Source organism: Coregonus lavaretus (assembly GCF_964263955.1).
Source record: "Coregonus lavaretus genome assembly, contig: HAP1_SCAFFOLD_243, whole genome shotgun sequence".
NCBI classification, from domain to species: domain Eukaryota; kingdom Metazoa; phylum Chordata; class Actinopteri; order Salmoniformes; family Salmonidae; genus Coregonus; species Coregonus lavaretus.
Genome location: NW_028156709.1, coordinates 577,468 through 602,451, shown reverse-complemented (window position 1 = coordinate 602,451; position 24,984 = coordinate 577,468). Strand labels below are relative to the sequence as shown.

At 41.8% G+C, this 24,984-nt stretch overlaps 1 protein-coding gene across 1 annotated transcript; it reads right to left on the bottom strand.

Annotated features, from left to right (window-relative positions):
* Positions 1-5,239: 5,239 nt before the first annotated feature.
* uchl3 (ubiquitin carboxyl-terminal esterase L3 (ubiquitin thiolesterase)) lies at positions 5,240-22,173 on the bottom strand. Its single transcript, XM_084200079.1, has 8 exons — positions 22,169-22,173; positions 21,299-21,427; positions 20,711-20,867; positions 19,227-19,312; positions 18,980-19,027; positions 18,647-18,722; positions 18,022-18,080; positions 5,240-6,582 (listed from the first exon to the last, which is right to left on the bottom strand). Exons 2-8 carry the CDS (start codon positions 21,371-21,373, stop codon positions 6,499-6,501), a joined length of 585 nt encoding a protein of 194 aa, XP_084056205.1. The 5' UTR covers positions 21,374-21,427; positions 22,169-22,173; the 3' UTR covers positions 5,240-6,498.
* Positions 22,174-24,984: the final 2,811 nt, after the last annotated feature.

Genomic DNA, 24,984 nt, shown 5'->3' with positions numbered 1-24,984 from the left:
CACTGTTGGAGCTAGGAAAAGAAGCATTTCGCTACACCCGCAATAACATGTGCTAAATATATGTATGTGACCAATATAATTTGATTTGATTGACTCAAGACATTTCAGCTTTTCATTTTTTATTAATTTGTAAACATTTAAAAAAACATCAATTCCACTTTGAAATTATGGGGTATTGTGTGGAGGCCAGTGACAGGTAATGTATATTTATATTTTTTGTTAATTTCGACCAGCCCACCCTAATAAAAGACGGTCCTTCTGGCATTTGCGAGAATTGCCAGACGGCCAATCCACCCATGCCCTTTAGAGTTTCGTCAGCAACACGTGACACAGAGGGCCTTCTGAGTGAGTTGGTAGGCGCGATGGGGTGGTTTGGGATTCACCAAGTGTTTCTTGTCACTCCAAGGTTGTGGCTCCATGGACACGCCCATTCCCCCTAACCCCGCCTCCATGTCAATAGAGTAGCAAAACTCAGAGAGAAAAGATGACCTGAAGGTGGAAAAAAATGTGTCATGGCAAGGAAAAGGACAAGAACCGAGACTGAAAAGAAGTTGTTTGACCAAAGAAACTTTAAGATTGGATGCAATATAATTTTCAATACGTTTTAATTGTAATTGTTTTCATACCCCCAAAAAATATATCTATATATTTTTTATCACTTTCGCTTACAATAATAAAACTCTGTGATGTTATCCTCACAATTAATCCTGATAGGTATCAGTCTGGTGTTTTCTGTAATGACTTTAGTGATCACTGTTTTACAGTTTTACAGCCTGCACGGTTGGTTAAGGGCTGTAAGTAAGCATTTCACTGTAATGTCTGCACCTGTTGTATTCGGCGCATGTGACCAATACAATTTGATTTGATTTGATCTGATTTATTGGCTGCTCAGTGAAACGACCTGTCATAGACTCTTGCTAAAAAACATTAATGAGCAAGCCTTCATTCATGACCTGGCCTCTGTAAATTGGTATAGAATCAGCATGATCCCATCTGTCAAAGATGCTTGGACCTTCTTTTTTGATATTTTCTGTGGTATTGTTAACAAACACGCCCCCATAAAGAAAATTAGAATTAAAACAGGTTCAGTCCCTGGTTCGACCGTGATCTGGCAGAGTTACTCTACCTCAAGAATTCCATTTGGCGAAAGGCTCGGCACACGCATACTCAGGCTGACTGGCTCTCGTTCAGGCAAATTAGAAATAAGTGCACTCAGGCTATCCGGAAGGCCAAAGTTAGTTACTTTAAGGAGCAGTTCTCTCTCTGTGGGTCTAACCCCAAGAAGTTCTGGAAAACGGTTAAAGACCTGAAGAATAAACCCTCCTCCTCACAGCTGCCCATGTCCCATAATGTTGATGATGTGGTTGTTACTGACAAGGAGCACATGGCTGAGCTCTTTAATCAAAACTTCATTAAGTCAGGATTCCTATTTGACTCAGCCATGCCATCTCCCACCCCTTCTAATGCGACTAGCTCCGATGTTCCTCCCTCTTTTCCCCCTGCCCTGCTAATAAGTTTCTCCCTGCAGGCAGTCACTGAGTCTGAGGTTCTAAAGGAGCTCCTTAAACTTGACTCCAAAAAAACATCTGGGTCAGATGGTTTAGCTCCTTTCTTCCTTAAGGTTGCAGCCCCTATCATCGCCAAGCCTGTCTCTGACTTTTTTAACCTGCCTCTCCTCTCTGGGGAGGTTCCCATTGCTTGGAAGGCAGCCACGGTGTGTCCTTTATAAAAGGGATGATCAAGCTGATCCTAACTGTTATAGGCCAATTTCTATTTTACCCTGTTTATCAAAAGTGTTGGGAAAAACTTGTCAATAATCAACGGACTGGCTTTCTTGATGTCTACAGTATTCTCTCTGGTATGCAATCTGGTTTCCGCTCAGCTTATGGATGTGTCACTGCAACCTTAAAAGTCCTAAATTATGCCACCATTGCCCTTGATTCTAAGCAATGTTGTGCTGCTATTTGTATTGACTTGGCAAAAGCTTTTGATACGGTAGACCATTCCATTCTTGTGGGCCGGCTAAGGAGTATTAGTGTCTCTGAGGGGTCTTTGGCCTGGTTTGCGAACTACCTCTCTCAAAGAGTGCAGTGTATAAAGTCAGAACATCTGCTGTCTCAGCCACTGCCTGTCACCAATTGAGTACCCCAAGGCTCGATCCTAGGCCCCATGCTCTTCTAAATTTACATCAACAACATAGCTCAGGCAGTAGGAAGCTCTCTCATCCATTTATATGCAGATGATAGTCTTATACTCAGCTGGCCCCTCCCCGGATTTTGTGTTAAACGCTCTACAACAAAGCTTTCTTAGTGTCCAACAAGCTTTCTCTACCCTTAACCTTGTTCTGAACAACTCCAAAACAAAGGTCATGTGGTTTGGTAAGAGGAATGCCACTCTCCCCACCGGTGTGATTACTACCTCTGAGAGTTTAGAACTTGAGGTAGTCACCTCATACAAGTACTTGGGAGTATGGCTAGACGTTACACTGTCCTCCTCTCAGCACATATCAAAGCTGCAGGCTAAGGTTAAATGTAGACTTGGTTTCCTCTATCGTGATTGCTCCTCTTTCACCCAAGATGCCAAACTAACCCTGATTCAGATCACCATCCTACCCATGCTAGATTACGGAGCTGTAATTTATAGATCGGCAGGTAAATGTGCTCTCGAGCGGCTAGATGTTCTTTATCATTCAGCCATCAGATTTGCCACCAATGCTCCTTATAGGACACATCACTGCACTCTATACTCCTTTGTAAACTGGTCATCTCTGCATACCCGTCGCAAGACCCACTGGTTGATGCTTATTTATAAAACCCTCTTAGGCCTCACTCCCCACTATCTGAGATACCTACTGCAGCCCTCATCCTCCACATACAACACCCGTTCTGCCAGTCACATTCTGTTAAAAGGTCCCCAAAGCACACACATCCCTGGGTCGCTCCTCTTTTCAGTTCTCTGCAGTTAGCGACTGGAACGAGCTACAAAAAACACTCAAACTGGACAGTTGTATCTCCATCTCTTCATTCAAAGACTCAATCATGGACACTCTTACTGACCAGTTGTGGCTGCTTCACGTGATGTACTGTCTCTACCTTCTTGCCTTTGTGCCGTTGTCTGTGCCCAATAATGTTTGTACCATGTTTTGTGCGGCTACATTTTACATTTACATTTTAGTCATTTAGCAGACGCTCTTATCCAGAGCAACTTACAGTTGTCTTAGGTCTCTCTTTATGTAGTGTTGTCTCTTGTCTCGCAGGAGGCCTTTTGCCTTTTGGTAGGCCGTCATTGTAAATAAGAATGTGTTCTTAACTGACTTGCCTAGTTAAATAAATACCCCATAATGACAAAGCGAAGAGGTTTTTAGAAATGTTTGTATTACAAATAAAAAACAGGAATACCTTATTTACATAAGTATTCAGACCATTTGCTATGAGACTCGAAATTGAGCTCATGTGCATCCTGTTTCCATTGATCATCCTTGAGATGTTTCTACAACTTGATTGGAGTCCACCTGTGGTAAATTCAATTGATTTGACATGATTTGGAAAGGCACACACCTGTCTATATAAGGTCCCACAGTTGACAGTGCATGTCAGAGCAAAGACCAAGCCATGAGGTCGAAGGAATTACCCGTAGAGCTCCGAGACACAATTGTGTTGAGGCACAGATCTGGGGAAGGGTACCAAAAAATTTGGAACCACCAAGACATTTCCTAGAGCTGGCCGCCCGTCCAAACTGAGCAATAGGGGGAGGAGGGCCTTGGTAAGGGAGGTGACCAAGAACCCGATGGTCACTCTGTCAGAGCTCTAGAGTTCCTCTGTGGAGATGGGAGAACCTTCCAGAAGGACAACCATCTCTGCAGCACTCCACCAATCAGGCCTTTATGGTAGAGTGGCCAGACGGAAGCCACTCCTCAGTAAAAGGCACAGGACAGCCCACTTGGAGTTTGCCAAAAGGCACCTAAAGGACTCTCAGACCATGAGAAACAAGATTCTCTGGACTGATGAAACCAAGATTGAACTCTTTGGCCTGAATGCCAAGCGTCACGTCTGAAGGAAACATGGCACCATCCCTACGGTGAAGCATGGTGGTGGCAGCATCATGCTGTGGGGATGTTTTTCAGCGGCAGGGACTGGGAGACTACTCAGGATCGAGGCAAAGATGAACGGAGCAAAGTACAGAGAGATCCTTGATGAAAACCTGCTCCAGAGCGCTCAGGACCTCAGACAGGTTCACCTTGCAACAGGACAACGACCCTAAGCACACAGCCAAGACAACGCAGGAGTGGCTTCGGGACAAGTCTCTTTATGTCCTTGAGTGGCCAAGCCAGAGCCTGGACTTTAACCCGATCGAACATCTCTGGAGAGACCTGAAAATAGCTGTGCAGCGACGCTCCCCATCCAACCTGAGAGAGTTTGAGAGGATCTACAGAGAAAAATGGGAGAAACTCCCCAAATATAGGTGCCCCAAGCTTGTAGTGTAATACCCAAGAAGACTTGAGGCTGTAATCGCTGCCAAAGCTGCTTCAACAAAGTACTGAGTAAAGGGTCTGAACACTTATGCATAAATGTCTAAAAACCAATTTTTGCTTTGTCATTATGGGGTATTGTGTGTAGATTGATGAGGAAAAATAATAATTTAATCAATTTTAAAATAAGGCTGTAACATAACAAAATGTGGAAAAGGTCAAGGGGTAGGTCCCGTGTAGCTCAGTTGGTAGAGCATGGCATTGGTAGAGCACGGGGGGCCAGTATGAAAAATCTGCTAAATGACTAAAATGTAAATGTCTGAATACTTTCCGAAGACACTACAGAATTGATTATTACCTCAACTTGATTATTATCTCAACTTTAAAATATATTCAAAAGTTTGTAGTTATTTACCTTTTGTAATGTTTTTTCTTGTGGCAGCCCACAGATACAACATGAACGGAATATCAAATTATATGAGTTTAAATATTGTACCTGTAACCCCCCCCCCCAAACAAAGAAGAGTAAATAAAATAAGTACATTTGAGCAGGTAAAATGTGACATTCTAACAAATAAGGCATTTATGAAAATTAATATTATATTGCATGAAGCCAAGTAAGAAGAGGTTTGTTGTTGTTTTCATTATATTAAATATGTATAAATAGTCATTTTCATTATGAAAACTGATAAGTAAAATATGTACTGTTCTTAGTCACTTGGTTACATGATATGGTGTGTGTGAGTGAAAAATCACAAAGTAAGATTTCAATAATTTTTGTATTTTATTTGCCACTTTTTACAAAAAGGTAGGCACCAAGTCAGTGGTAGGTGGGTGGTGGTAGCTAGATCACTTACGTCTTTTTTCCCCACTCCCCATGTCAATCAATAATCAAAACATACTTAAAGGCCCAGTGCAGTCAAAAAACAGATTTTCCTGTTCTATATACATTTCCACATAATGAGGTTGGAATAGTACTGTGAAATTGTGAAAATGATAATACCCTTTTAGTGTAAGAGCTGTTTGAAAAGACCACCTGAAATTTCAGACTGTTTTGGTGGGATGGAGTTTTGTTCTACCTGGTGACATCACCAGGAGGTAAATCAGTTAATAGACCAATAAGAAAGAGTTCCAAGCCTCTCAGCCAATAACAGCTTGTTTTCAGTTTTCCCTTCCCCACTCAGACCACTCCCAGACAGTTCTAGCAAAATTCTTGCTTGAGAAATTGCTCTTGCTAAGAAGCAATTTCGGTTTCTTTTTGACCATTGTAATTGAAAATTAAGTACGGTATTTAATTGTTACCGAGAAATGGTTTAATAGACATAAAAAACGTCTGCATTGGGCCTTTAAATACATAGTTCAATACCTTGCAAGTCAATGAAACTGACGCTTTTCTGTATTTCTAATTTCTGCAGAGGAATATAATCAAAATACTGTGACACTTGAGCTTCTTGCATACACGTTACCACACCTGTCAGTATACTCTTTGAAAGGTTACTGGACTTTGGAAATCTTAGCAATAATCCAGTGCCTAATAGCCTGTATACTTTAGTGCAGGGTCAGAATAGTGCAACTGAAAGCTGAATTACTGCTACAATAATACTGCAGTGTTGTAAGTGATCTGGGGTGATGTTTTCCCTAGGTACAGATTTAGGATCACCTTACCCAATCCTAACCTTAACCATTAGCTGGAAAATTGCAAAACAGACCCAAGGACAGTGTCTAGGTGCAACTTCAGCCTAAATCATTCAAAGTACTAAGGGGCAATGGGGAAGTGGTGATGGCACACACCCCAATAACTTTCAGTTGCATGACAACATTTTAAAAATCTGACAATCTAATTGTATTTTTAGAAACGGGCTACTGATTCCTCGCAAGCTTACTTTAATTATATATATTTTTCCAGTTAACCATTTGTCATCATACCACACACTAACCTACTCAGTAAAAATGCTAATGAGCTAACAAAATTCAACACTTGAGAATTATTGGCAGTCATATTTTCTTCTCTGGTTCGGTGAGTGCTGTGTTCATGCCTTGGACAGGGCCACCACTGTGAAGCGAAGCTCCTGGGGGTCCCGAGCCATGAATGTCTTACATACCTCTGTGGCATCCTGCAACACAGAAAAAACAAATTTTACTATTTTTAAAAATGGCATGGCACACCTTGATACATTATATGAATATAACCAGGGTCCTAATTATTAGTGCACACTAGGGGTGTTCAGTACGGGGACCTCTGTTTGGTCCATACTGTGAACCTGAATGAACACATACAAATATAACAAATTAAAATAGGCTATATGTACGCTGTGATGTATGCCTAGATGTATGTCCCCTGTAGCGCAGTTGGTAGAGCATGGCGCTTGCAACGCCAGGGTTGTGGGTTCGTTTCCCACGGGGGGGGGGGGGGGAAGTAGTATGAAAATGTATGCACTCACTAACTGTAAGTCGCTCTGGCTAAGAGCGTCTGCTAAATGACTAAAATGTAAATGTAAAGTAAATATGATCTTATTTGTATTTATTTTTCAGGCTATTCCGTTAAAACAACTAGAGCCTATGCGCACATTGTAATAAAAATTATAAATTGCCACATTTCAAACTGTCCTTTTGTGAGGCGCAGCCGGGAATTAATTCTGTACGATGGCGAGTGGTGGGGTCGATAAACCAGGAGGATTCTCCATCATCGTTAAAATTTCCAGTTTGGGAACATTTTGGTTTCCCAGTAGATTACAACTGCGATGGACAGATAGAGTATGTCGCCACTGCTCAACGAGAATAGCCTATGGAGCTGCCAACACTTCAAACATGTTGACACGTGCTCTTCATGGATGAGTCCCGGTTTCAACTGTACCGGGCAGATGGTCATCGTGTGAGCGAGCGGTTTGCTGATGTCAACGTTGTGAACAGAGTGCCCCATGGTGGCGGTGTGGTTATGGTATGGGCAGGCATAAGCTACGGACAACGAACACAATTGCATTTTATCGATGGTAATTTGAATGCACAGAGATACCGTGATGAGATCCTGAGGCCCATTATTGTGCCATTCATCCGCCGCCATCACCTCATGTTTCAGCATGATAATGCACAGCCCCATGTCGCATGGATCTGTACACAATTCCTGGAAGATGAAAATGTCCCAGTTCTTCCATGGCCTGCATTCTCACCAGACATGTCACCCATTGAGCATGTTTGGGATGCTCTGGGTCGAGGTGTATGACAGCGTGTTCCAGTTCCCGCCAATATACAGCAACTTCGCACAGGCATTGAAGAGTGGGACAACATTCCACAGGCCACAAATCAACAGCCTGATCAACTATGCGAAGGAGATGGGTCACACTGCATGAGGCAAATGGTGGTCACACCAGATACTGACTGGTTTTCTGATCCACGCCCCTAACTTTTTTTTAAGGTATCTGTGACCAACAGATGCATATCTGTATTCCCAGTCATGTGAAATCCATAGAGTACGGCCTAATTAATTAATTTCAATTGACTGACTTCCTTATATGAACTGTAACTCAGTAAAATCTTTGGAATTGTTGCAGGTTGCATTTATTTTTTTGTTCAGTGTACTATTTTAATCATATCAGTGAAATTGGAGCCAATTCCCATTTGTTCCAAGACAGACCAGAGATATGACCATTCTAGTCAATCAAAAGCTTTTTCTGCATCAAGAGATAATACAGCCCAAGGAGTTGTTATTTCTGATGAAGCATCGAAGATATGTAATAGTCGATAGGATAAACGCTCTCTGTAGGACTGGGTCTGAGTGTAATGGCAACTACTGTATGTACCTTGGAGATACGGTGAAGTAAACGTTGTTAAACTGGAACCTAGTCATTGTGTTATTTGGAATTAACAATGGCTACCCAAAGAGGAGAGTCTGTGGTCACTGCATGACATGGGAGGTAGAGACAGCCATGCACTTCTTCCTCTACTGTGAAAAATACTCCCAAATAAGACATTTTTTCAAGAAAATATCTCAAATCAAGTCCCAACTTCTGCGCATTTACTAATGACATAAAGCTGGGAATTATTCTGGGTGAGGGAGAAACCGCAAATATTACTGCCAGATATGTATATGACTGCCATAGCCTGAGGGACATCCCATGACCATTCATTCCCTGCAGTATTTACATTGTATATAACTTTCAAGTAATACCTAGTGTAGCCATCTTCCATGTACATTTTGCTGTTTATTTATTAGCCATTCTTTCTTTTTATCTTATTTGTATTTAATCAAATGTATCGACCGAAGATTACACAATACAACAGCAGTAGTGTTGTATCTGTATACATGATTATAAGTACTATTGTTATTATTATCACTACTACTACCACCACCACCACTGAAATGAACTGTATTTCATTATCCTCATTGCATTGCATTTACTGAAATGCTGTGCCACTATACTGATTTGACAATATCGACAAATTGTATTTCATACCAATAAAGCAATCTGAATTTACTCCCGCTCCCACACACATCTTTCTCTCTCCCTCACACACACACTGCTCCCATAAGTTAGGTACCAAACAGAATTTAAGGAACACCAGAAAAATATATTGAACAAAAATATAAATGCAACATGTAAAGTGTTGGTCCCATGTTTCCTGAGGTGAAATAAAAATCCCAGAAATTGTCCATACGCACAAAAAGCATCTCTCTCAAATTTGGTGCACAAATCTGTTTACATCCCTGTTAGTGAGCATTTCTCCTTTGCTAAGAAAATCCATCCACCTGACAGGTGTGGCATATCAAGAAGCTGATTAAACAGCATGATCATTACACAGGTGCACCTTGTGCTGGGGACAATAAAAGGCCACTCAAATGGTGCAGTTGTGTCACAACAACGCCACAGATGGTTTGAGGGAGCGTGCAATTGGCATGCTGACTGCAGGAATGTCCACCAGAGCTGTTGCCAGAGAAGGTAAGGTTTATGTCTCTACCATAAGCCGCCTTCAATGTAGTTTTAGATAATTTTGCAGCATGTCCAACCGACCTCACAAACGCAGACTACGTGTAACAACGCCAGCGCAAGACCTCCACATCCGGCTTCTTCACTTGCGGGATCGTCTGAAACCAGCAACCTGGACAGCTGATGAAACTCCGGGTTTGCGCAACTGAAAAATGTCTGCACAAACTGTCAGAAACTGTCTCAGAGAAGCTCATTGTCCTCACCAGGGTCTTGACCTGACTGCAGTTCGGCGTCGTAACCGACTTCAGTGGGAAAATGCTCACCATCGATGGCCACTGTAACTCAGTAAAATCGTTGAAATTGTTACATGTTGCGTTTATATTTTTGTTCAGTTAATATGGATTTTTTATTCTGATTTAGCTTTGAATTACATTGATTAGGCATATGCATCCTACCTTGGAAGCTTCTCTTTGAGTAGGCCATCTATCCCTTTTTTCCTGTGCCATCCAAATGTTTGCATAGAGAAGGGGTACCATGTTGTTAGCTAGCCAGGTAACATGAATAAACAAGGTCGTTTGTTATCAAAGCAAAAACTCGCGTCCCACAAGTAGTTTAAAACTGCCCGTGACATGGTTCATAAAATATAACGTATCGACTTCGCTTGCGCTGCAAGCCACTGCAATAATTAAACAAAATGTAGCAATAGAAATCCCATCACTATCTGCAGACCCCAGCTCGCCATCACGGCTAAATGACATTTTAAAACTGATGGAGATGCGCAGAAAGAACGGACGGAGAAGCAGCTGAGTAGGTTAGGGGATGCAGCTGGCTGCTCACACCTGTCACACGTGATATTGGATGAAGCGCTCATCGCTCAATGGGTGAAACAATTTACATCTGCTCACTTTATCAGACAACCCTGCCTCCCAAACGATTCACGTGGATGACCTGACAGTCACTCCAGGATTCCGCGATCGCATAATTAATGCAAAATCAACCAATCAGCGTATATTATGCGAGAGCTCACAATTTTGACCAATCCCCACACTTTTAGCACATAAAAGGGTCCAATCAAAAGCAGGTTTGTAATTTTGGTTTGTAACGTCAAAGTTTTTTCCCCTGGCCTGTCAGCGTATTTACGTGTGAAGATGATGGCTGCTTGTTGATGGATGACAGGCAGCAAAGTTTTTTCCCCTGGCCTGTCAGCGTATTTACGTGTGAAGATGATGGCTGCTTGTTGATGGATGACAGGCAGTACAATGAACAGAAATCTAATTTGCCAACAAAAATAACAGCTAAAGACCGTGCGAAATAAATTTCCAAATGTTTTACATGAGAGTGGGGGGAAATTGTTTTGCACTCCGTGCAACGTTGTGCTGGAACACAAGAGAAAGTCGACAATCAACAGTCACTTCGAATCAGTAAAGCATATGAGAATGTCAGAACAGTTCCCACAGCAGCGGCAGATCAACATGACTGATGTGGTAGCAGGGAGGACTGTGGCAAGCGCTGAAAGAATCAAGGTGAGTTGCGTTTTACTCAAACTTTTACTCCGCTAACCTTGGCTTTAGTAGGGTGGTCGGCACTCTGCTCTCCCCAGTCTGTCTATGGAGAGCGCTGCTCAAAGCACTGAGTGCAATTTGTCAGCTTTGCCGTTTTAAACACTGTGTAAAACTTTATACGGATCACGAAAGCACAATCTTCCTTGATTTTCAAGGAATTGTAATACTGTTTTAAAAGTTCATATCAACCACTATACTCTATTTTTACGTGTTCTGTTCTTTATCTCACTTATGACCCTTAAAGAAAAAAATCACAATCAAGTATTTTGACAATTTATGCGAAATAAATATCGATCCTCAAAGCGATTGATCAGCTTTGAATCTATTTTTTTTTTTTTTTAGAGAGAGCGTGAGTGGGAATGGGAGGTGCATCTCGTGTTGATAGCAAACCCCAAGCCTTGTGGAGAGGTATGTGTGTGTGAGTGGTTTATGACACACAGATATATTTTTTCTAATTAATTGGTGTAATTGTTATTTTTCAGATTTGTGAAGATTGGGTACGCACTTGCACAGTAGTCAACATTTCCCTTTCCAAAAGTGATCACCTCTCAATGAGGCAGTTTCTGAAGGAGATCATAATCAATGGAGGTGACATCCCTGGATACCACCAGTTACAGGACAAGTACTTGGGAGATGTCTACCTGAAGGTGAAGGAAGAACTCAAGCAACATCTTGCAGGGAAGCCAGCGGCAGTCATCTTTGATGAAACATGAAGGAAGATGTGTACAAAACATCCTCATCGCACCACTTGAAAAGGATACCTCAGGGAGAATTTTTGCCTACAGTGAGGGAAAAAAGTATTTGATCCCCTGCTGATTTTGTACGTTTGCCCACTGACAAAGAAATGATCAGTCTATACTTTTAATGGTAGGTTTATTTGAACAATGAGAGACAGAATAACAACAAAAAAATCCAGAAAAACGCATGTCAAAAATGTTATAAATTGATTTGCATTTTAAATGAGGGAAATAAGTATTTGACCCCTCTGCAAAACATGACTTAGTACTATTTCGAGGACTTGCAGATGAACATTGTAGACAACAAAGAACTACAGTATGAGGCTTGTTCAAACTACTTTGACGCAGTTGACGACTTGCCCTTTGCTGTGAAAACAAAAATCTTGAGCACTGTTGAAGAGGCATACAGCAATGCAGAGGAAAAACTTACAAAGTACATGTCAGATGGACAGCCTGCCATGGAGTTCCTCCAAGAAGTTAGGTCAGATGGACAGCCTGCCATGGAGTTCCTCCAAGACGTTAGGTCAGATGGACAGCCTGCCATGGAGTTCCTCCAAGACGTTAGGTCAGATGGACAGCCTGCCATGGAGTTCCTCCAAGACGTTAGGTCAGATGGACAGCCTGCCATGGAGTTCCTCCAAGACGTTAGGTCAGATGGACAGCCTGCCATGGAGTTCCTCCAAGACGTTAGGTCAGATGGACAGCCTGCCATGGAGTTCCTCCAAGACGTTAGGTCAGATGAACAGCCTGCCATGGAGTTCCTCCAAGACGTTAGGTCAGATGAACAGCCTGCCATGGAGTTCCTCCAAGACGTTAGGTCAGATGAACAGCCTGCCATGGAGTTCCTCCAAGACGTTAGGTCAGATGGACAGCCTGCCATGGAGTTCCTCCAAGACGTTAGGTCAGATGGACAGCCTGCCATGGAGTTCCTCCAAGACGTTAGGTCAGATGAACAGCCTGCCATGGAGTTCCTCCAAGACGTTAGGTCAGATGAACAGCCTGCCATGGAGTTCCTCCAAGACGTTAGGTCAGATGGACAGCCTGCCATGGAGTTCCTCCAAGACGTTAGGTCAGATGGACAGCCTGCCATGGAGTTCCTCCAAGACGTTAGGTCAGATGGACAGCCTGCCATGGAGTTCCTCCAAGACGTTAGGTCAGATGGACAGCCTGCCATGGAGTTCCTCCAAGACGTTAGGTCAGATGGACAGCCTGCCATGGAGTTCCTCCAAGACGTTAGGTCAGATGGACAGCCTGCCATGGAGTTCCTCCAAGAAGTTAGGTCAGATGGACAGCCTGCCATGGAGTTCCTCCAAGATGTTAGGTCAGATGGACAGCCTGCCATGGAGTTCCTCCAAGACGTTAGGTCAGATGGACAGCCTGCCATGGAGTTCCTCCAAGACGTTAGGTCAGATGGACAGCCTGCCATGGAGTTCCTCCAAGACGTTAGGTCAGATGGACAGCCTGCCATGGAGTTCCTCCAAGACGTTAGGTCAGATGGACAGCCTGCCATGGAGTTCCTCCAAGAAGTTAGGTCAGATGGACAGCCTGCCATGGAGTTCCTCCAAGACGTTAGGTCAGATGGACAGCCTGCCATGGAGTTCCTCCAAGACGTTAGGTCAGATGGACAGCCTGCCATGGAGTTCCTCCAAGACGTTAGGTCAGATGGACAGCCTGCCATGGAGTTCCTCCAAGAAGTTAGGGTGTTTGATCCACGTCACATTGCGTTTATGGATGACAGTGTCCAGCTACAAGGCTATTCCAGACTTCAGTAAGGTACAGAGAGATGAACTGGATGCCTACTTGACCAATGTAGGACCACCAGCACTGAGAGCCACAGTGAGTGGGGTGGTGGATTTGGATATCTTCTGGGATGGACTTCAAGAGAGAATTCCTGTGCTGTGCACCCTGGCCAAACGCTACAAAGATGCAGTCTCAAACTCAGTTGATGCTGAGCGAAGCAATAGTATCTACAAGCTTGTGTTGTCCAGCCGTAGGCGAGCAACCTCTAACCACCTACGAGCCTTGGTCTTCATGTACCACAACCAACGACTCCGCAGTGGAGCAATTGATATGGAGGATGAAATGGATGATTACATTGAGATATAGGCCTATATGAACTAGGCCCTTGGTCACACCCCCCACCTCTCGTTATGTTCAGATAAAGAGCTGTGTTTGTTCAACAAAAAAAGAAACAGCCCAAAAAAGAGCACTTTGTCTCTGTAAGATGAATTTGAGATATAATATGTCTTAATTGCAGATTGGACCCCAGGTGTTTCTTTTGTCCTAGTTTAATATTTTTGAGTACCTACAGATTATGGGGGCATGCATATTTTTTATTTTGGAACTCTGAGCTAGCTTCCACCCCTTTTTTTGTTCAGAAAAAGAGCTGTTTGTTCAGGAAAATAAACGAAATTGAGCACTTTAAATGTTTTTGTTTGATGTATTCTGCTTAAAATCATCCTGAAACTGAGCACATTACCTTTTATTGCGTTATATGAAATTAACGTGAAAAAAATCAAGCATTTTTGGCCGCAGAAATCACGCAAAAAAAATGCGCAATCCTGGAGGGATTGTATTGAGATCAAAATGGTGAATATCGCCAAAAAGTGCAGAATTTGCATCCCTGATGTCTGATGGAATTACCCAAGTGTTTGAAAATCGCAATTCATAATCGCAATATCTGCCCCCGCAAAAAAACAGAATTACATATTTTGTCCAAATCGTGCAGCACCTTTCGTAATATTGAGGAAACTAGATTTGATACCGTCAGTAAAGCAGCACAATGATTTTTATAGTCTAAACAATATAGCACACATCATGTAGTCCTATGTAGCTCAGTTGGTAGACAATTGGCGCTCGCAACGCCAGGGTTGTGGGTTCGATTCCCACGGGGGACAATATGAAAAAAAAAAAAGTGAAAATGTAGGCACTCACTACTGTAAGTCGCTCTGGATAAGAGTGTCTGCTAAATGACAAAAATGTAAATCTAAGACAAGTGTAGCCGCAGCAATGGTGTTATGTCCAGGTCTAAAACCAGAATAGAATAAGTAAAAATAAATTCTAAGCTGAGAGTTGGCCAGGAACTCTAAAACTTTGGCAAGGCAATATAGCTTGGAAATTGGATGGTAGTTATCCAAGTCAGAAGGATCTCTGCCTTTATGTAGGGGGAGGACTTGTGCCGTTTTCCAGATCTTAGGGATAACCCCAGAAACAATTGTCAAGTAAAAAATCTAGGTTAGTGATTGTGCAATAAGTGGGGCAGAAAGCTGCAGCAAGGGATCAAGTGAGTCAGCGCCAGTGGATTAATGTTTACATCGATCTCCACTTACATCATAAACATCAAATGGTTTAAATAAAAATAATGAACGTGTATCTGGGAATGTATCGTTCTCTGCAACCTGTCTCGAAGTGAGTAAAGAACTCCCTCTACTGGAATCAGAGTTTTCAGAAGCTATTCTATCAAATAGGTGGCCTGCTGAGGCAAAGTGGTTATTAAAAGCACCACAAATGTTAATCCTATATATCTGTTATGGGACCAGAGGCTGTCATAACCTGCTGGGGTAATGAGGGCGTGGAGTTTTGTTTCAGAGATTTGACTACCTTCCAGAAGTCAGCTGGATTCCCACCAATCTCAGATACACAGTTCAAGAAGTATGTCGATTTTACTTTTCTAACCAGGGATAGACATTTTTCTCAAGCGTCTGAAGGACTGCCAGTCAGACGTAGAATCAGTCAGCCTTAGTCGAAGCTAAATTTCTCTTGAAGTTTCTCTGATAGTTCATGCGTGAACCAAGGATTAGCTCTATCCTTTAACCTTAATTTCTTTAACGGTGGATGCTTATCTGCAATAGAGTTAAACAAAGAAGTAAAACAATTTAGGGCCTGATCCGAATCAGAGATAGCTGACAACCCCCCATTCACACAATCCCAGATCAGACAAGAATTGTTGCTAATTAAAATTCCAAAAATGTATCTTTAATCATGCAAGGGCGAGATTAAGGTAGCTTTGCATCTTTTATGGTCACTGAAATCATTAGCAAAAATTCAATTGACTGTATACTTTGAGGGGCGTTTGTCAAAATATTTAAAATAGTAGATCTTTCAGGGTGTTTAATGTTGGGGCGGGTTGGTTCAGTTATCAACTGAGTTAGATTTAGCTCAATGCAGATATATTTCAGCCTATCAGAAGCTGGCATCAACCGATCCAGATTAAGATCACCTAAAATTTATAATTCAGATTTAGCATAGTTAGATAAATCAGACAAGAGCACATGTTGAGGCAGAGCAATACATTCCCACTAGCATAAGTTGGGCAATATTACCAAGGCCCACATGTAGGACTAGACATTCAAATTGCTTAGGGACAGAGGTAGGCCACAGAAACGTTTAAGTTGTCCTTTGTAAATATGGCGACACCCCCACCTCTGCCAGATCTATAAACATTGTAACTAGTGAGAGGCACATCTGTTATTTAACCAAGTTTCAGATATTACCAGAACGTCCACATTGGTTTATGAGGCCAGAGATGTAATAAAGTACATTTTGGAGATCAAACTTCTGGCATTTACATGAATCCGTCCAAGGCAACCTCAAATCAGACAGTCTCCAACACAAGCATTCTATAGTAGGCAACCCCACATTTGAAAAAACTATAGGGCTGGTCCGAATTGGTATAGATATAAGACTGCATAGAACTGCACCATTGGGCCGCCTCGAGCGAGGATGTGGAATAAAATCAATGAGTCAATGAGTTACCTTACATGTGCTTGCTCCAGTAGACCTAACAGCGTCACATCACTGAAGGGCTCTTAGCACCGAGCCAATGTTGGTGAACAGCAGTCTGGATCCTTTTTCTTTAGTATGAATCCCATCATAACTGAAAAGCTCTGGCCTATTCCAAAAAGAGGTCAGTCATCCACAAATTGAATTTCAATAGATCTACAGACCACATCTTAATTTCTCACTGTTCTGACGCAAAGAGGGAATGGGACCGGAGATTATGGCTTGTTTCCCCAAATCCTGTACGGTCTCAATAATTTGCGCTTTCCTGATTTCACTAGCATGACATAATTTGATATGAATCACAACTTGTTTTGAGTCCGGGAGTTGCATTTTGATGGTTGGGAACAGTTATTGTAAATACATCGCGCGCACGCACAACATCGCAAACCATGGAGTTGGTTGAAACACCATTGTGTTACTGTAAGTTTGGTAAATCAACCTCAGTTTGTCCCGGTCTGTCTCAATGGCAGACATCGCAAACCACGCCTCAAGGGAGCGTATTTTCGTAGGCCACATCCACTCTGGAAGCCTCTCTGCGAAGATTCTGTCTACTTTTCAGTTGTGCCATCTCAGTTTGAAGTGCGATGATCCAATCCTTCAGCTCAACATTTTGATTGCACTTTAGACAGACATAGACTATCAACATTTCGCACAACTCACACTTCACGGCTTGGTTTTTGTTAAGACATTCCGACTGCGAAATGGAAGAGTTTTGCGACTCGATAGCCGTGTCACTTGAAGCGCATGAAAGTCAACGTGCAAGACAGCTGCCTACAGCAAATTCTATTAATATTGGTGATAGAATATACCTAGAAGTAAATCAAAAGGTATAAACATTTTATAAAATCCAAGGCTTTAAATCTGAAAATAATCTATCAGACGGGAGGTGACTTTCAGCAGCTCTGATACCGTGCTGGGAGGCTGCATATAAACTTTCTGTAACGTTGCACCCTTCTGAACAAGCCCCAGACCTTTGTTAATATTTACACTGCCCAACAAAGTCACGGCAAATCTATTTTCCGTGCAACTCCAGATGCTGCAATCGAAGTGAGTTGACTATTGTCAGTGATCTTCCTACTGTAGGCCTACTTGCCATCCGCTCTGACTTTGAAGTGTAAAGACATGTTATGCTTCTGCTTGAGTAGACTGTTCTCAATATCCACCCTACGCCTTGCCCAGTTCTATTATGGGAACTGAGTTCCCAAAGTGAAAGTAATTTCAACATGTAAAAATTTGTTTAGAGCTGAATTCCTGGCAATTCCCAGAGGGCTGCAGAGCAGATACAGTGGTGCTCTCTTGTGGATGCCTTATGTGCCTAAAGGCACAAAGAGGATTAAGTAAGTAGGTATGTAAGTTCCCAGAGAGATTTCCCTTTCCAATTCCACTCATGATTATAACAATGCAGGTAAGGTACAACTACTGAATATGGAAATATCATTAATCAAACTTTTTCTGAATAGCCGCCACTCATTCAACAAATGCCGTGGTTGCCTCTACCAAACCATAATTGCATCGAGTCATACAATGAGATGCATTGATTAGCCATTTACCTCAAGGAAGCGGACTTCTGATGTTTTCCCGTGGGCAATAGGGAAAGGCTTGCGGCCATCTTGAGAGAAAACACAAGATGAGAAACAAATGCTATAGATAGTGCTCCAGCAGCACATGATCAATATCACACTGCAGTGACTGAGCAAGTCTGATAGAACAATCCCATTGTAATGTGGATTATTTGCATAGAAAACTCATGGTAACACTTCCTAAGAATACCCTCTTAATAATGCATTATAAGCACATTTTTAATGAACATGTCACGGATGGGATCTGAAGGAAATTCCCCCCTGGGCTGAGGGTGACTGATTTTGAAGACACAGGCTGGGCTACCTCATCACGAGACCATGAGCCTCCCCACGAGACACCACCCCACGTTGGGCGCCATTGTCACATGCGGGATCTGAACCTTGGTCTCCCACGGGAGAAACCAATGTCTTCACCATTAGACCAAAAGGAAATTACCCCTCATGTCGGCTACAAACGCATTATAAATGTGCTTACAAGACATTTTGAAGAGGTTATTCATAAGAAGTGTTACCAAACCCATTTCTGTGTATCTTATTCCTGCTAGTGAGATGTTCACTACAAAGCATTTCAAGTGGAAAGGGGTGTTTCACTTACCCAGTTCATATAAATGTCCCCCAACATTCACAAAAGCAATGAAATGCAAGTCCACTTTTTCATCTAAGCTTGGTGCCTATAAAACAAAAAATAAAGGTTATGCCCGTCGACAAAATGAATGTAATTCAAACGCACAACTGGGTCATGTTCAGTATGGGCAAATAGAAAATGAAAAGAAGAGTTTGCAAAGGACAAGTTTAGGTAGTACCTCCCCATTTCACGCTCTTTCAAAAAGTTCTCCCTGGAGTTACTTATTGACTGCCGTTGACCATGTTCAAAATCAACTCAAATTAAGTTGTTTTAGAAAAGAAAACCCTTAAAATTAATACTCACCTCAGTCTGTCCTTCCTGTGCACTGGATTCATGTGTAACACGGATGCTCTGTAAAGGAAGAAAACATAATTCAATTTAATTTCAATCACATAATTTCCCCATGGCTAGAATGACACCATCCACTCAGTGCATTGTCAGCGTGGTCACCACTTATTATAGGCACACCCTGGTGTAACTACCAAGCTAAGCACTAGTGCTAATCTGATAAATTATCATCTTTGTATGATGAAGATTATGATGGAAATACCTCATCTTTCTCCAGGAAGGTGGCCTTGTTCTCTGGGCTCAGTTTAGTGGACTGTACCAGGAACATCTTCAGTGGAGAGTCAGCCTCTGGGAGGACGAGTAGAGATAAGCATGAAACATACAGAAAGTTATACCACTGAGCAGTGTTTATTTCATCAACAGAAATAGTGACTAACATTTTTGTCAAACACCTACTTTTCAGTGGCAATTGACGAGACTAATAACTGACTAAATAGACCCAGAAAAAACTATAACCAAATGAAAATTAATTTTCATTTCAGTTGACTAAAACGAGAAGAGATGAAATTATCTCTGTGACTAAAATCTGACTACTAAGTGGACTGGACAAGAGTTTTGGGAGAGATTGAGAGCTTTTCATTGATAAGCACAATGAATATTGGCAGCACAGATGCGCAGTTGTGTTCAGCAGTGGGAAGGAAGCGCCACACACAGACTACATCAGCTGGTGAGCTGCGGGGGAGCAAGCGATGGATGTGGGCAGACAGGCTCCACTCCGGCTCAGATTATTATAGGCACACCCTGGCACAGGTGACACTCTTGCTTCCCGGTAGCTAACCAGTCACCCCCAGCCTTCTAGTTAGCTACCCTTTGCCTGGTTAAGAAACAAGCTGCTTTATGAAATTAAAAACAATAGTAGCATTGAGTTTAATCGTAAAAACAACAGTCTAGCTATGTTTTTCTCTCCCTTGAGTTAGAAAAGTAGGCCGTCTTTGAACTTGTAGTCTCGCTTAACATTCCCCACTGCATTTCATAGCCAGGTTCTGTAACCAACGTAGCCAAGTCTCCCTCTTTTCCTCAGAGAACATGGCTTGATTCTAGCCCTTACCGTTCAAAATATATGATCCATAATACCGGAACTATGTTTTCATTCCTTCTATCGCGCATTGTCGGGCCGCATTTTACATTCATAAAGTGGATCGGACCGTTAACCACTTGTTTAGGCTACACCTTGTTCAGTCATGTTACTTCATTAGCTAGCTATAGATAACAACCTGGGGCGCGTTCAGCAGGACGTGTTGAATAAGGAATAACGCAATGTTCGAGAATGTTTTGCATCTGAACGTGGCCCTGGTAACATTACCAGTAGGCTATATGCAAACATTTGGTGGCAAAGAAAGGAAAAGGGATAGCAAATAATTGATTGACTAAATTAATCTTGCCACTACAGGAAAATCCTTTGCACGATTAAATTAGTGAAATAATTTTACGGAACGACAACGCAATGACATTTTTCATATCCTCATTTTTTCAACAATTTATCAAAGCCATCCTCGACTAGTCATTTGACATTGCCAAACTGTGAGCATGCCATTTTGACCCTCGCCATCTCAATAAGGACAGTCATCCGCCCTGTGACAGGTGATGTAGGGTTTTTCATTTCCCCACACAGGGATTGGGGGGAGGGAAGCTGATCCTAGATCTGTACCTAGGGGAAACGTCACCCAGGGTGTGACAGCCACGTACCAAATTCCAGATGCTCCTGGTTGTTGGCCACAGCGTGAATTAAGCCTATTGTTCCGCAGGCGTTGCCGATTGTCTGCTTCATGAAGTAGACATCTGGGGAGACCTCCTGGCCCTGGGCCTTGATCTTGGCCTCCTCCTCCAGCCTGAAAGACTCGTACTGAAAAATGGCAGAGGAGAGGGAAAGTGTGTCATGTTGTTTTCCTAACTTGTGTGTTCTTCTTTTGATTATATTCTACTGTAGTTACTTTTTTTTTGGAATTCTGGAATTTTAACAATTCCAGAATGTTAATAAATAAATGTATAAAATACAAAATTATTGCAGAATGCACGTGTGGTGAATGCCGGCAAACACCACAACTCTACATGCGTGTACCAGTATATTTGACTGTCAAATCATTTTCAAGTGTAAAATACCATTTCACACTTGCTGAAAACACAGGTTGATCAATCAGGACAACAGAGTATATTTTTTTAGCATAGTGTAGAAGACAGGTTACCAACCTTTACACTTACCAGCTGTGACTGATTTCTACTAAATAGCCTAAGTCAAACAAACACACTAGATTGGAGATGCTGGAGCAGACCTACCTTCTCTGTGACAGGGAAGAGCAGCAGGACAGCACACACAGGCCTGGGCACCATGCTCAGAAGCTCGGGGTCCATTCCATACACATCGCCAAACTGCCAGGTCGGCAGCAAACCCAACTGTCGCAGAAACTTGGGGTAGAATATTGGAGTTAAATCATCATGCATGAAAATAGGAAAGCAAGAGACAGGGCAAAGCTCAGGGGTGCTTTAAAATATAAATTAGGATATGAACATGTATAAATCAGCAGGTGATCATTATTGTAGCTGCCACACTATCCTTTTAGCAAACCACACCAAATACCAGAAGCCTAAGCATTGGTAATTTAATCAGATCAAAGAATCACATTTGATTCGACCAACTTTGGTTTCAGATTGACTTCTGTTCTCTATTTCTATTTGGAGCTCGTCGGCATCATGTGCACATTTACTGCAGTAATTATTGGCTCACAGAACTTGCTAGCTAGCTAGTTACATAATCACCATCAAAATCCTGCCTCAGCTCTCTAAAACAAAGAGCAACTGTCTCTGATATGAATGGCAATGCTGTCTAGTTAGCTACTTAGTTGCTATTATTAGGGGTTAAATATCAGCTGATACAAGCATAACGTTAGCTGTTGGATATGCTATTTTTAGAGGGTAGGTAGTTAAGATGAACAGCACCTCCGCTTTTGATAGCTAGCCACCCTTAGCTAGCTAGATATTAAATATTATAGCTAGCTATCCTCCTAGCTGGAAACTGTGTTGTTAGCTAGCTAGCTTACTAGCTCGCTAAGATTTAGCATGGAATCTGCGAGTGAGATTCCGATCTCCTTGAACAGCAACACTTGAAACCTCCATGATGGGTTTAGCAAGATGATAAGACTGACTCACTTGGTTCATCACCTAAAAGAAAGAACAAAAAGTAAGCCGTTAGCTTTTGTTCTTTGACAAACCAGCCAACAATAATAGCTAGCTAGAAGAATCACGCTAACTAGCCACAGAAAGCCCACTCATGTGAGATTGAACGAATGAGGCAGCTAGTTGTGATTACATGTTTTGCAAAATTGGATAAATACAAAGTATGTATACTAACATCTGGGTTAGCTTCCAGTGGTAACCAGCGCTGGCCGTTCATTTCTAATGATATTATAGCTAGCAAAAATCTTCACTAAAGTGAAACTGCTCCAACTTATTTTTCGGCTAAACAGAAGAAGCGCGTTTCTTCTTCTGCTTCTGCTTCTTCTTTTAGGGTATTATGGCGGTCCGCAAACAATCGTTAGAGGTGCATGCCGCCACCTACTGTACGGCTGGTAAACTATTTAAGAAAAATAAAGTCACTTTAACATTTTAGTATTTTTATTAAATAAAATATAACAGACATCACTTAAGTTCAAGAATTGACAAGAACATAAAAGACGAACAAAACAAAAACAGAAAAAGTACTTATGACAGCAATGTGACAATGACACTTATTCAAAAAAGAATTTGTTATAATATTGGATTTTAGATAAGCTTTTCATATTATTTAGTAATTTCAGAGACTCAATTAAAAACAAAGTCTATCAAAAACACTTTAAAGGAGGGGGTTGATTTAAAAATGGTTTTGTGGATATAACATTTACTAACCAAAATCATGACATTAGTTAAACATTTTAAAGACTTCAGAGTACTGTCAAAAAAGTTTATACCATTGCATTTAATATAATTAGAGTGACCAGTTTTACTCATTATATACTCCTCCATATCGCTCCAAATGTAATAGTGTACAAACAATCAACAACAAAAAAACGTGTCAGCATTTCAAGTCCATCACTGCAGAAGGTATACTTGTCATCAATGTCTGTAAACCTTGACACCATTGTGTTGGAGGGGTACATATTGTGCACAATCTTTTGGTGCACCTCTCTTATCTTATTAGAAATACAACATTTGAAGGGACAAAGCCAGGCCATTTGCCATTGAATGTCTGATAGTTGGTGTGATCTTTCTTTTGCTATAAAATATTATCTTATGTGTTTATTTGTACACTTGGGACTTTTGATATCAGTACCATTAATAAATAGACTAGGTTCTAAATGTCTATCTTGAAAACATAGCACTAGCTGGGAAATACCTGAGGGAATAGCATTAACCACAGAGGGATATCCTTTGTATGCAACAGGAAAGGCTTTGACTCTTGAAAATACCTCATAACTTAAGATTTGGCCACCACTATCAAACATGTCACCTACAAAGATGATATTTTTCTCTATCCAATGTTGCATAAAAATACTTTTGTTTTTAACAGTGATATTACCATTATTCCACAGAATAGCTTTATGAGGCGAAAAGTCATGCACAAAACATAATTTCCGTGCCACAAGGGCTTGCTGATAACATTTATAAAATTGAAGTGACCGTTTGGTTATGTTGTAATTACAAGACACCAAAAACTGTAAACCCCCAATTTCTTAAAAATATTACAAATAAAGAACCATAAAGATTATGGAGATTCTCTGCATTTTTTCCAACCACTTAATCTTAAAGGTATTATTTATATCCACAAAATCCAATAACTCAAAACCTCATCTGCCCTAGTTGCAGCGAGAACTTCCTTTTAAAATTTAAAATGTTTACATTTTAGTCATTTAGCAGACGCTCTTACAGTGGGGAAAAAAATTATTTAGTCAAATCAAATCAAATCTAATTTTATTGGTCACATGCGTTGAATACAACAGGTGCAGACATTACAGTGAAATGCTTACTTACAGCCCTTAACCAACAGTGCATTTATTTTTAACAAAAAAAGTAAAAATAAAACAACAACAAAAAAAGTGTTGAGAAAAAAAAGAGCAGAAGTAAAATAAAGTAACAGTAGGGAGGCTATATATACAGGGGGGTACCGTTGCAGAGTCAATGTGCGGGGGCACCGGCTAGTTGAGGTAGTTGAGGTAATATGTACATGTGGGTAGAGTTAAAGTGACTATGCATAAATAATTAACAGAGTAGCAGCAGCGTAAAAAGGATGGGGTGGGGGGGCAGTGCAAATAGTCCGGGTAGCCATGATTAGCTGTTCAGGAGTCTTATGGCTTGGGGGTAGAAGCTGTTGAGAAGTCTTTTGGACCTAGACTTGGCACTCCGGTACCGCTTGCCGTGCGGTAGCAGAGAGAACAGTCTATGACTAGGGTGGCTGGAGTCTTTGACAATTTTGAGGGCCTTCCTCTGACACCGCCTGGTATAGAGGTCCTGGGTGGCAGGAAGCTTGGCCCCAGTGATGTACTGGGCCGTACGCACTACCCTCTGTAGTGCCTTGCGGTCGGAGGCCAAGCAGTTGCCATACCAGGCGGTGATGCAACCAGTCAGGATGCTCTCGATGGTGCAGCTGTAGAATTTTTTGAGGATCTGAGGACCCATGCCAAATCTTTTCAGTCTCCTGAGGGGGAATAGGCTTTGTCGTGCCCTCTTCACGACTGTCTTGGTGTGTTTGGACCATGATAGTTCGTTGGTGATGTGGACACCAAGGAACTTGAAGCTCTCAACCTGTTCCACTACAGCCCCATCGATGAGAATGGGGGCGTGCTCAGTCCTCTTTTTTTTCCTATAGTCCACAATCATCTCCTTTGTCTTGGTCACGTTGAGGGAGAGGTTGTTGTCAGCCACCAATTGTGCAAGTTCTCCCACTTAAAAAGATGAGAGAGGCCTGTAATTTTCATCATAGGTACACGTCA